General features: G+C 41.4%; 1 protein-coding gene across 6 annotated transcripts in view; it reads left to right on the top strand.

The window, feature by feature from the left end:
- Positions 1 to 11,509, top strand: part of LOC103372890 (ankyrin repeat and SAM domain-containing protein 1A) — a 69,868-nt gene that overhangs the window by 5,984 nt on the left and 52,375 nt on the right. For 5 of the 6 annotated variants that reach the window (XM_008302660.1, XM_008302658.1, XM_008302661.1 and 2 more), the window contains exons 2-4: positions 5,169 to 5,249; positions 5,475 to 5,631; positions 7,539 to 7,601. In XM_008302660.1, coding sequence (XP_008300882.1) covers positions 5,169 to 5,249; positions 5,475 to 5,631; positions 7,539 to 7,601 — 301 coding nt within the window. The remainder of the gene's footprint in view (positions 1 to 5,168; positions 5,250 to 5,474; positions 5,632 to 7,538; positions 7,602 to 11,509) is intronic. The other variant, XM_008302663.1, reaches the window with a different exon arrangement.

An 11,509-nucleotide genomic window follows, 5' to 3' on the forward strand; every position in this document is an offset into this window, starting at 1 on the left:
GCTGTGCCTCTGTCATAGTTTCAATACATTTTGATCTGTTTTTAACTGGATCTGTTTTTGTTGCACTGAAACAAGATTCATATGGTTCTCTGTGGCATTTATTAAACTGTTACAGACTGCATTTCTTCAGGTTTGTGAGCCTTGCTACCAGCATGCCTCTATGGATGGCAGTGCCAGCCGAGGGAAATATAGACTGAAATATCTCAACAACTACTGGATGGATTACCATGAGTTTTTTAATAGACACTTTTAGTCCCCAAAGGATCAATTCTGTTGACCTAAGTGACCTTCTTGCTTTTCCTCTATCACATCCACAAGGTTTGAAATTAATATTGGAGAGCTTGTCATAACATCTGCTGTAGACATACATATCCCCTCAGCGTTCTCAGTAATAACTTTAGTGATCCCTTAACTTCTCAGATAAATCATTTAGCGTTTCAAATATTCACTTGGTGCAGTACTTACAACAAACTACCTGCAAAAGTTGTGACATATCCATCAACGTCAGTTGTACTTTGCATTACGTGTGCACTAGTAAGAAGCATATTAACACATTAATCACTAAGGTGAGTGACATTTTAACCACTATACCTGGTCAGGCTAGCATTTAGCTCAAAACACAGCTGTACCTAAGCATAGTGACACAGGCCTGCTTTTGTGGCTGTGACACTTATGTAGCCTAATGCCAAATGGACTCATTAGGAGCTTCAGAAAACAAAAGCCTCGCCATAAGTTATCAGAAGCATCAACCACATCAAGAAATCAGTCAGTAAGTTCTCTTGGCATGCAGTGTAAAGACAAGTTTTGCTCTAAGCATGTCATATATTAGAAGTTCATTGTCTAATTTGTCTCTCTGTGCTGTGTAAGCTGTGACACTGCTTCAGAGCTGTGGCTGTGCTCTCCTTTAATCGTATTTGTAACAACCTTTATGATGACCGTGTACTACTTAATTTCAGTTGTAGCCCTTGTGTGCAAACGTGACAACCTGATGGTATGTTTTCATTCATTAAATTAGTGAGCGTAGTCCTCAGCAGGCCTGGAGGACTCCAGCAGGTATTTCAGACAGTCTCTGCTGAGGAGAAGATGCTCAGGTTGACTGTTTGGCAGCAGGGCATCTGGTTTCAGCACCAGGCAGCAGTATGCATAATTAAGCCCAATTTCCCTTACGGTGGCTGACATGCGCCAGTCACTGCTGGGCTCAGTGCCCTGGGCTAGACTAATCCCCTGGCAGTGTGGTCACACAGCTAATAGGCTGGAGGAAAAATCTGTTTATTTGACACTGGGTTCACACTCACCTGGGTTCTTATTTGCTTAAAGCTGCTACTGAATTTTGCCTTTCCTTTTCTCTAGGGCCCCATAAATAAACATGTAATCATATATTATGACTTTTGGTTCCACTGGGATTATTATAGAATAAATAGAACAATTTTACCTCAAGCACCTGGTAAACAAACACTAAAGTGTATTATAGTTATACAGTTCCTGTGTCTTTCTGCTTTAATAAACTGCTGACACTGAATAGCTGATTTCCACTGGATTAAAAAAAAAAAGCATTAAATTAATTGTTTCAGACATGCTTTTATTGAGCAAATTGCGTAGGAACAGCTTACCAATTAGGGAGAATATTATTAAGAAATATGTATTATACCTATAAGAAATGAAAGTTTAATTTCCCTTGCTGCTCCCTTTTAAAAGGTTTTCTTCTAAATTCAAAAAAACATGCATGGCTCATGCATCCAGGGCTCCGTCTGATGGGTCTTATGTTCGCATGCTGACTGTGAAAGCATGGCGCATGTAAATACAAACATTTGCCTTATTCATCACATTTCAGGCAGTCATTTATTGTTTTTAGTATTATAGTTATTGAGCATATTCATATCCCGATGACAATACAGTTCTTTAGTATAAGGTGTTGTTGAAAATTGTTGATGCAGGCACTGCACTAAAATATGGAACTAGTCATTCTAGTTAGTCCAGACCATAATTTCTTGCTAAATAATCAGTTAGCGTTTAGTAATTATTATGCAAGATGTGCTCCTGCTGCTTTTTTCTGCTTGTCTAACCAGGATTAATAATATGTATCAAATTATCAATACAAGCTTTATATGTTGTATTTGTCTAATTTGCATATACAGTCAGACAAGCTAACATACTTGATTTGTTTTCGTTTGCTCACTGGGTTTGAGTTTTCACGGCTCAAACCAAACTCCAGTGTCTTCTGTATTAATTAGTGAGTTCCATGACATTTGGATTTCAGGAAAAACACAATAAAGGTTTATGTTTCAGCCGACATGTTTTGCCTTTTTAAAACCCCTTCAGCATGTGTGACTAATATCTGCAAACTAATGCAGACAATACATAAAAGAGGGAAAACATTATTTTCCTTCCTCCTCTGGTAGCGGCCAGGCTTTGTACAACACAAAATTACAGCCCCCCAGAATCTCTTTCAAACTTAGGCTTCATCCCGTTGATATTCCCTCAGGCAAATTAAGGATTAGCTCAGCCTTTCAAACAGGAATTCCTCAGTCAGTTCCCATGAATGTGCCCCCTCCCAAACCAAATCAACTCTGTTTTGCCCATTGCCCTGCTACGGGCCTAAGCCCCATCCCTCCGTTAGGTTGGTTGTGAGCCGTAGTAAGAGGATGAAGTGGATTGTCGAGCACCACTCTGACTCATGCCCTTGAGTGCCATGCTGCCAAAATGCTCAGGGGACGTAACACTTGTACTGCGCTTAAAGCTGCTGCTTGCAGGCAGCTCTGTTAATAGCAAACCGAAATACTATGACAGTGGAAAAAAATGTAATGAGCAGACATCTTCATTCCCTCTGCATGGAGCGGATTTTGATAGGATTAATGAACTGATTTGGACCTATAATGTTATGGAAGTAGAATAATGTGGCTTATGATGTATTACGCTCCTGTTTGGTCATGAAGCTGATGTGACACAATTTCTGTTTCCGAGTGGCATTATTTAAACTTCTTTTTGCGATGACACACCAGAGTCATGACCGATGAGGAGCACCAAGCTGCAATGGCATCATAAATTGTAGCTTTTGCTGTAAATTGATGACTTTAAGTGTGAAAAGGAAATGTTGCACTATGTCTCATGGTTTGTCTGACTTAATACAGGTTTGTCTTGCAAAGCATTTTTAAAAAATGTGTTTTCGAAATTCTAAACTTGAATCCATACAGTGCATTGAACACAAGACAAGTTAACACTGAATGTTTGCTTACATATGACAAGTATGAGAAGTCACGTTAATTAGGTGCATAATGTTGCATCGTTCTGATAATCGTTACTGCCTTATGGCTGATTTTTCAAATTCTCCAGTTGCAGTCACTGCTCACATGTTTATGGTAATTTGTATAAGGGATTTTTGCTCTAAGCAGTTACATAACTCTTTTATCTAGGACAGCAACTAGAGGTCTGTTTCTGTCTCTGTTTTCCCTTTTGATATGTTCAGCGGCCATGTATTGGGCAGTGCTGCTGTACCCTGTACTGCAAATTTGGTTACTAGGAATCTAGAGGAAGTGTGTATGTGTGATGGTGTGAGAGGTCATATAATCGTAGCTCACACATTTTCCCCTTGTCTAACAGAAATTTATCAGTCCCTGGCCTTTCCGCCCACCACATTTTCCCACTCTAGTATTTCCTCCTAGCACTCCTTTTGATGTCCCATGACTTCGTGGCTGCCTGACTTGGTAAGATGAGACCCAGGAGGGCTTCTGTAAGAAATAAACAGCTTAGGCTCTGAGTAGTAGAGTGGTTCATCCCTGTGTGTCTATGCTCTGTCAGGCCCATTGTTCTGCAGGCTACAGAGCCCTCCAAGACACTTATTTAATGAGACGGCTCTGACTGTGTAATTGCAGGCTGCTCTGAGAGCTATTATGGGAGATGTATTTTAGGGGGGCAAAACAGCCATTACTGCGACAAAAACGAGCTGTGCGCATGGAGCAAAGTCACACAGTAGCTGTGAAGCTGATATGAGGACGCTGAGCATCCTGCTGCCACACCTTCCACTCACTGATTATGTTACGGATCAATTCTTATTGTGTCTGTGAAGGTGTCAAACTCCTGGAGCTCGTGTTTAATTTTTATACTACACTACATGATTTGCAAATAGCCCGTGCTGCTACTCTTTCTTCTGGTTCTCCCCAAAGGCTTCATTCATAGAAGTTACTTGCTTGCATCAAAATCCAAGGCAGTAATAATTTATGAAGCTACCCAGCTGTCAAATCAGTATTTTGCATTTCAGACAGTTTTCTATTATATATCAAAAGTAAACAGCAGAAAAGCAAAGAATATTTCTAATCTCTGTTTAAAAAATTCTCTTCCATTTATGATTGATTCTCTGTGAGGCCCAACTGTTTTGCTCCAATTCTCTTTCTGTATGGCAAATGACTCTGGTCTCGGATATTTGGTTCACCAGTGCTGGGATTTCCTCATCACATGATTTATTTAGAATGTGTTAAGGTCTTTCAAGAGAGCCTCGCATCCCATCCTGGCACTCTGTCTCGCCAGACATCCCTTAGCTTCTTAAATTACTCCCTCCGTCCTTCTTTGCCGCCCCCTCTGTCATCATTCTTTTTCCTCCTCACCACAGTGCTTTTTGCAAATTAAAAGAAACAAACCAATCTCAGCTGACAGCTGAGTTCAGCTCTAATGAATGGGAGTGCTGGACTAATGCTGGCCTACCTCACACTTTACTCATGCAATGCTTTTTTGGCTCTGTGCCAATACTTTGGTATTTTTTTTCTTGTTGTTGTGTTTTACATGACAAAAAGCCTGTTGAGCCAGAATACTCAGGCTTTGGTTGCACAGAGTTACAGTAAACTAGACATAATTAGCTCATCTCAGCGACTGCTCAGTGTGATGGTGCTGCTTTCTCTTCCTGGTTTTCTGGTTTGATAGTGCTCTTGGCCTCGTGCTTCTTCATTCCTGCCATCTCATGTTTCTCCAGACAGGGAGAGTTTGTGAAAGCCACCCTCCACCTGTATGCGAACTAGCTGCTGTGTAAGAAAGGGGCCCTGAGATAGCAATCAGAGCAAAATCAGGCACACCCACAGTCGGGGACTTTACAGGGGGATAGGCAGTGTTTGTTTGGTGTGGTAAATGTTTGTGTTTTGTGTATGCTATGGAAGCCTAACAATCCTTTCTCATCCTAACAGTATCTGGAGAGGCCCCAATGTGAATTGTGTGGACAGCACTGGATACACCCCTCTACACCACGCCGCCCTTAATGGACACAGGTACATCAGCGATTTATAACTTTGGGAATTGGGGGAAAAATGCCAGTGCCTGTTTCAGCTCCCACGTTTATGCTCTCCATTAAATGAGGTCCGCCCTCACAGACAGTTGTCCCTTGAGGAAGATAAAGCTATTGATTGGCTGTTTGCTAAGGCCGTGTGTATTTATTAGTGTGGTTTATGCTGTTGGCATTTTCTGACCTGCCCTGCCCTGTCATTCATCCGCAGCGACGTGGTGGAGGCGCTGCTAAGAAACGAGGCCTTGACCAACATCGCGGACAACAAGGGCTGCTACCCTCTGCATCTGGCTGCATGGAAGGGAGATGAGCATATCGTAAAACTCCTCATCCACCAAGGACCCTCACACCCCAAACTCAACGAGCAGGTCTGCCTAAGCATTTACTCATCCATGTTAGTGTGCGTGTGTTTGTGGTGGTCAGTCTGCCTACATCCACACTAATACATTTTGTGTTAAAATGAATGGCATTTGCGACATTTACACCTAGAGTCCACATTACACAGGCTTTTATGACACTGAAAGGCTTTTGAAAATTCTGCAGATCCTGCTTTAGTTTGAAAATTACAGGACTGAGATTTAGTTTGGAAGGGCAAAAACAGAGACTTTATGAAGCAATGACGCAGACACCTATGTTTGCTTTACACTGCGTCCGAAATCTCCCACTATACTCTATATAGTTCATAGGGTTTGCCATTTTGTTAAGTTACAAATGTTACACCCTATATAGTGCACTCAAAATATCCCACCTTTCCTACCGTGAAAAGTAGTGTACAGCCAATGGTCACTCACCAAGCAATATGCACCATCATGCATTGCGCGAAAGGAAATGCGAACGAGACGAATGAGAGCACAAAAACTTGTCATTAGTAATTTCCCATTTATTTTTGGTTAAATTTGATTATACCTGTTCTTAGCTATGTAATAAACTGTGAATTTGATGTCTGCACTACGCTGCTGAAGCACAAATTGCAGTTAGCGAGCAACATAATTACTAGCACCAACAGTGTCAGAAATGTTACTTTGCCAAGGTGCTCCCTATATAGTTCACTACATAGTTCACTATATAGTGGTCCCTAGATAGGGAGTAGGGAGTGAGTGGATGATTTCGGACACAGCCTTTGGACTGGGTCTTAATTGTGACTACATGTCATTCCCCAATTAGTCACGTGCCACTCACCTGACCGTTTTCTGAAAGAAAACAAAGACATAAGCTCTGGCAATCATTGGTTAATTCAAATGGGTGTTTACATGCATTCCCAGTCTACGTAAATGGTCATGTAGCATATGTTTCCAGACATATAGTAGGCACGTTAATTATTTCTGAAACTGTGCGAAAACTGTTCATATGAGCAGAGAACTTTTGTTTTAAAAAGCCCTCATAAAATGAAAACGCATTAGTGTGGATTTAGCCTCTTATGGTTTTTGGTTTTGTTTGGCAAACATTGCTACAATGCTGTTGATATTTTAAGTGGGGGAATTAATGAAGTGACATCACCACTAAATTGATTTGTTTTGTCAACATATGTGTGTATGCAGCGAACACATTAGGACCTTGTGGTAGCCCACTTCTACACTAATGACACATAGATCTTTAGCACATCTGTTGGTCTCAGTCAGTGTCATAATGGCAGCTCTAATGGTTTAGTCAGCAGTAATAGGAAGTTGATCATTTTCTCAGTTGCTACAGAGTTCATTTTTAGCAACAAAATGCCACGTAGAGATCTTCTGATTGCAAATTCAAGTTCAGCATGGCATGACAAGATGACTGTCAAAAAGAATGAGACCAGAGTGCATTAACCTCAGAGCATCATGAGTCTGACTTCTCCCTTGATAATGTGATACTTGAAGTGCTTTGACACTGTGCTACTGTAAAAAGTGCTTGTTTCCTCTAACCATTTTAACTCTTGTGTTTGATTATTTTTGTTTTTGTTTGGTTGCTTACTGCACCGACAGCTTCCAGACCAAAACCATCTCTGGCCTGTTCTGTTTGGGATGAGGAGAAATGACCCATTATGAGCTTTTGTAAATGTAGTCACAACTGCAAAAGTTTCTCCAACAACGAGCCACATTCAGATATGAAATCAGTTAGATGACAAAGCGTCTCATTTTGTGTCATTTCTTCCTGCCTGTTCATGACATCTGATTGTTTATTAACTCAACTCTGATTTTTTTTCTCCTTTATATTTAGTTTGACTCATTTATGATCATCATTCATTTGTCCATTGCTTGTCTGAACCAAAACCATCGACCTATCTTCTCTTCCTCCCTCCCAGAGCTCTGTAGACCATAAAGAGTTCAAACGCTGTGGGCCCTTTGACCCCTATATTAATGCAAAGGTGTGTACACAGCGCTGCCGAAAACAACATTTCTTCTTCAAGTACTTCTTTGCTTTTACTGCTGTGTTGGCTTGCTGTGCTTGGGTTTGGTTTGTTGCTGCTGCTGCTGCTGCTGCTACTTGCGGGGCCACTCTGCTGCAGAGCTATGGGGGAGGCTTTTTAATTTTACTCGCTATCAGTTGATCTTTGCTCTCTGGCTTTCTACCCATGCTCGCCTGTGATCTCCAGTTTTATTGAGATGTTATGTCTAACATACGTGCATTACAACATGCCCTCTATCACAGGAGTTAATCTCTGTGTAACATGTTACAGTACTGTTGTAGCGGCCGTTTGATCAGAATCAGGAATAAATTAGGCTTTGAGTGGAAATTCCCTTGAACGTCTAGTAAATGCCTGCTCTCCAGGGTCCACTGTAGGTGATTTGAGAGTCTTTTGTCCTTTGGGTAAGAAAAATTGAGTAAATTGTTTTTGGGTTTTTTTTAAGCTTCAAAACCTGAAGTAGTATAGTTCTTGGCACCACACAGCCAGCTGTAGGGAAAGTATTGGCTGATACAAACCACACCATCAATTAATGCTTTAACAACCATTATGGTATTACTCTCTCCAACAATTGATGCCATAAAGATGTAGTAGCTTACAGTAAGTCTTCTGTAAAACCTGCCACCAACATACAGCACTGATGACTAGTGGATACCGAGGGAATGTATAATGCTTCAAAATGAGCGCCTAATGGATGAAATCTAATAGTACTGAAACTAATGGTTGTTTTTATTATTGATGAATTCATTATTTTTTTTCAAATAATATATGAATTATTTATGCCTTGACAAAAAGTGATCACAATGCTTCATTCAAATTTTGACTTAAACCACAAATCACAACCTCAAAATAAGCAGCCAGTTGCATTGTAACAATTGTATTTGTGAAGCTATAAATTGCAAAGCATATTTTTATTTGAAATCAAGTTAGCAGTATGGCTTAAAGAATGGCAGTGTCAGTTTAGTCATTTGATCCACATCTTTGGTTCAGGTTTTCCCTTATACTTGAAAAGTAGCTCAGTTTCTGCTGTTGTACATTTACCTTTGATGATGTTGCCTATAGCGACTGCACCAACTTGAACCTTCATTATATGCTCTCGCAGACTCCCATATGTACAGCTGCGGACACCACAAATGCTTAGTTGCTGTTATTAGACTTCTTTCTAGTCCACTCAGTCTGCTCGGGGGGCTTTGTTCCATAAATATTTCACAGTATAAATAGTTCAAGGTGTGTATGTTCTGCACATACAAACTACTATATGCGTAAAACTGCAGTTGTAGCGTAGTTGCTGCGCAGAGACAGATTTTGGTTTGCATTTAGAAGTCTGCAGAGGAGTCCATGACAGGTGAAGAAACTGACATGAGCAGAAGCCCTGCTGAGGCTACTTTTGTGAATGCATAGTTGAAAACTTTTTTTTTTGCCAAAGTAATGAGTACTGCTCATCTAAAAAGAAAACCAAACATCAAACTTGACAGTGTACTTCCTGGGTTTCCCAGAAATGCATACAGCAAGCGTGAAGTCGATCAGATGAGCTGTTGTCAAAACAAAAACAGAGACAGAGATTCCTTCTTTATTCTTCATCAGTGAAATACCTTGACATCTACTTAGCTGATCTCCTGATGTCTAAACAGATGGATTGACATGCCATTTTTACCAACATTTGTGTCCTGCTGAAGATAAAATCATTTTGATCCCCTTTTTATTAAGAGTCTTTTAATTTGTTTGGTTTATCATCAAATACCTGGCAAAAACAGATGACATTCCCACCAGGATATGTTTTGTTTTAGTCAAATGTTAGCGTGTTAACATGCTAAACTAAGACGTTTGACATGGTAATCATTACTTGCATGTTGCATTGTCATTGTGAGCATGTTGTGGTTAGCTCTTACCACCACTGTGCTTCAGTAAAGTACATCCTCACAGGGCTGCTATTGTGGCTGTAGTCTCTTCTTATTAAAATAATCAGTAACATGATTTTGTAACTGTAAATAATTCATTTTGTGATGATTGAATCATATATTAACTCACTAATAATTTCAGCACTATTGTTTTTTTTCTTTCATCTGCTCTTGATAAATACCTCTGAGAACACACCAGGAGCATCTTATGCATAGATTTTAGGGTAAAACGTTAATGGGTGAAGCACCTACTGTATTCCATCAGGCCTCTCTATATTTCATGTAGAGCAGCTCCCCAGGGAAGCCCCAGAGGTTTGCAGAGCTGATACCGTCTCTGACAGTGTCACCCTCACAGTTAGAGCAGGGAAGCAGTGTGAACATGCTGGTCACTCTGTGATTTTATTTTCTGCAGGCAGAGCTGGAAGCCCACCGAGGCCTGTAGATAAAGCTGCACACTATTTTTGTACATTGTCACATTTCCCCTGGACTAAGCTTCTTAGCGTTTGGATGGGAAGGCTGGCTTTCTTTAATGCTGCTATATATCAGAGTGTGAATTGTGCTGCACTAGTAGTGTTTGTCTAACTGTCTTTTTCTATTCAGTCTTTGTAATGGATTTACCACTTAGTCTTGTGTTCTGTAGAGATTTTAAATGATAATGTAAACACTTTTGGGATACTTTTGGTGCCACTACCTGGTCATGAACCTGAATAATTGATGCCTTGTTATGAATAAGTCAGAAACATGGATGCAGTGTGGATGCTCTGGCCCCTGGTTGCGGTCACGGTTGATGGCATCATGTGACTGAGTGGGCGGGGTGCTTCCTGTCTCATCACACTCCAGGACCATAGTGCCATCTCATGAAGAGGAGGAGGAGGATGGGAGGAGGGTTTCAGCGTACCAGTCTCTTTGCATCAGCATCAAAGGGAGATTGCCATGCCATGCTCGTCTGTTTGAGCGCGTGCATGAGCGTATGCCCCTTTCCTCCTCCCGCCACCCAGTTCTCGCCTGTGAGCTCATTCTGCTGAGGAGAGGAAGAGGTGGGACGTTGTCATAGTAACGGTGTCACGGTTTACTGGTCATACAGAGGTGGCAAGCGACCCAGGGGAGAGATGCTGTGTTGGTGCAAAGTAAGCCAGTGTGGTGAGTGAGGTGTGTGATGAGGCTTTCCAGGGCTCATGGAGGACTACAGCTTCCCCTTCAGGGACACTAAAGAAGTGAGCCTGGACTGGGTCCAGTTCTCTGTCATCCTGGTCCAGGAAGCCAGCCAGACTAATGTTTATTCATTACACCACTATGCTCTCTCCTACTGATAGTGTTCTCTGGGGGTTGGCCACTTTGATGATCTTTCAAACGCCTCAGCAGTCCAGCACTAACTACTAACCACAGGATCTGACCTGGTCGACTCTGCTACCTGAATATTAAGGTTATACAGGTTCAGTCCATGTGGTCCAAGAAACTTTGTGTAAAAACGCTGTTTTCTTCTCTGGAGCTTAAACTGATTAGTTGAATAAGAGCAAATTCATCTATTTTGAGCATGGGACCTCTAGGGGTGTCCAGTGGTGTCTGGCACCTGGCCATTGGCAGTAGATCCTCCTTTGGCTCCTGTGGGTTGTGGGATTGGACCAGTATAGATTGGGTTTGTTCTGGTGCATCCCACAGATGCTCAATCAAATTGGGATTTTCTTCTCAAAATGTGACAGATAGCATTGTCCTGCTGGGAAAGGCTGCTGGTGCTGGGGAGCACTGTCCCCACGGGGGGGTGTGCTTGGTTGCATTAGTGTCTAGACTGGTGGTACATGTCAAAATAACATACACATGAATGCTAGGACCCAAGGTTTACCGGGAGAACATTGTGCTCTAACCAGATGATCAACTCTTCATCTGTCGTGTGTTCTAAGTTGTATCTGATCGGTGTGTCTTTGGCCAGTTTTTATGGGAAACCTAATCCTTTTTACTGTTTACTGACATTGT

The sequence above is a fragment of the Stegastes partitus genome, unplaced genomic scaffold (genome assembly GCF_000690725.1).
Source record: "Stegastes partitus isolate 25-593 unplaced genomic scaffold, Stegastes_partitus-1.0.2 Scaffold1852, whole genome shotgun sequence".
NCBI classification, from domain to species: Eukaryota; Metazoa; Chordata; class Actinopteri; family Pomacentridae; genus Stegastes; species Stegastes partitus.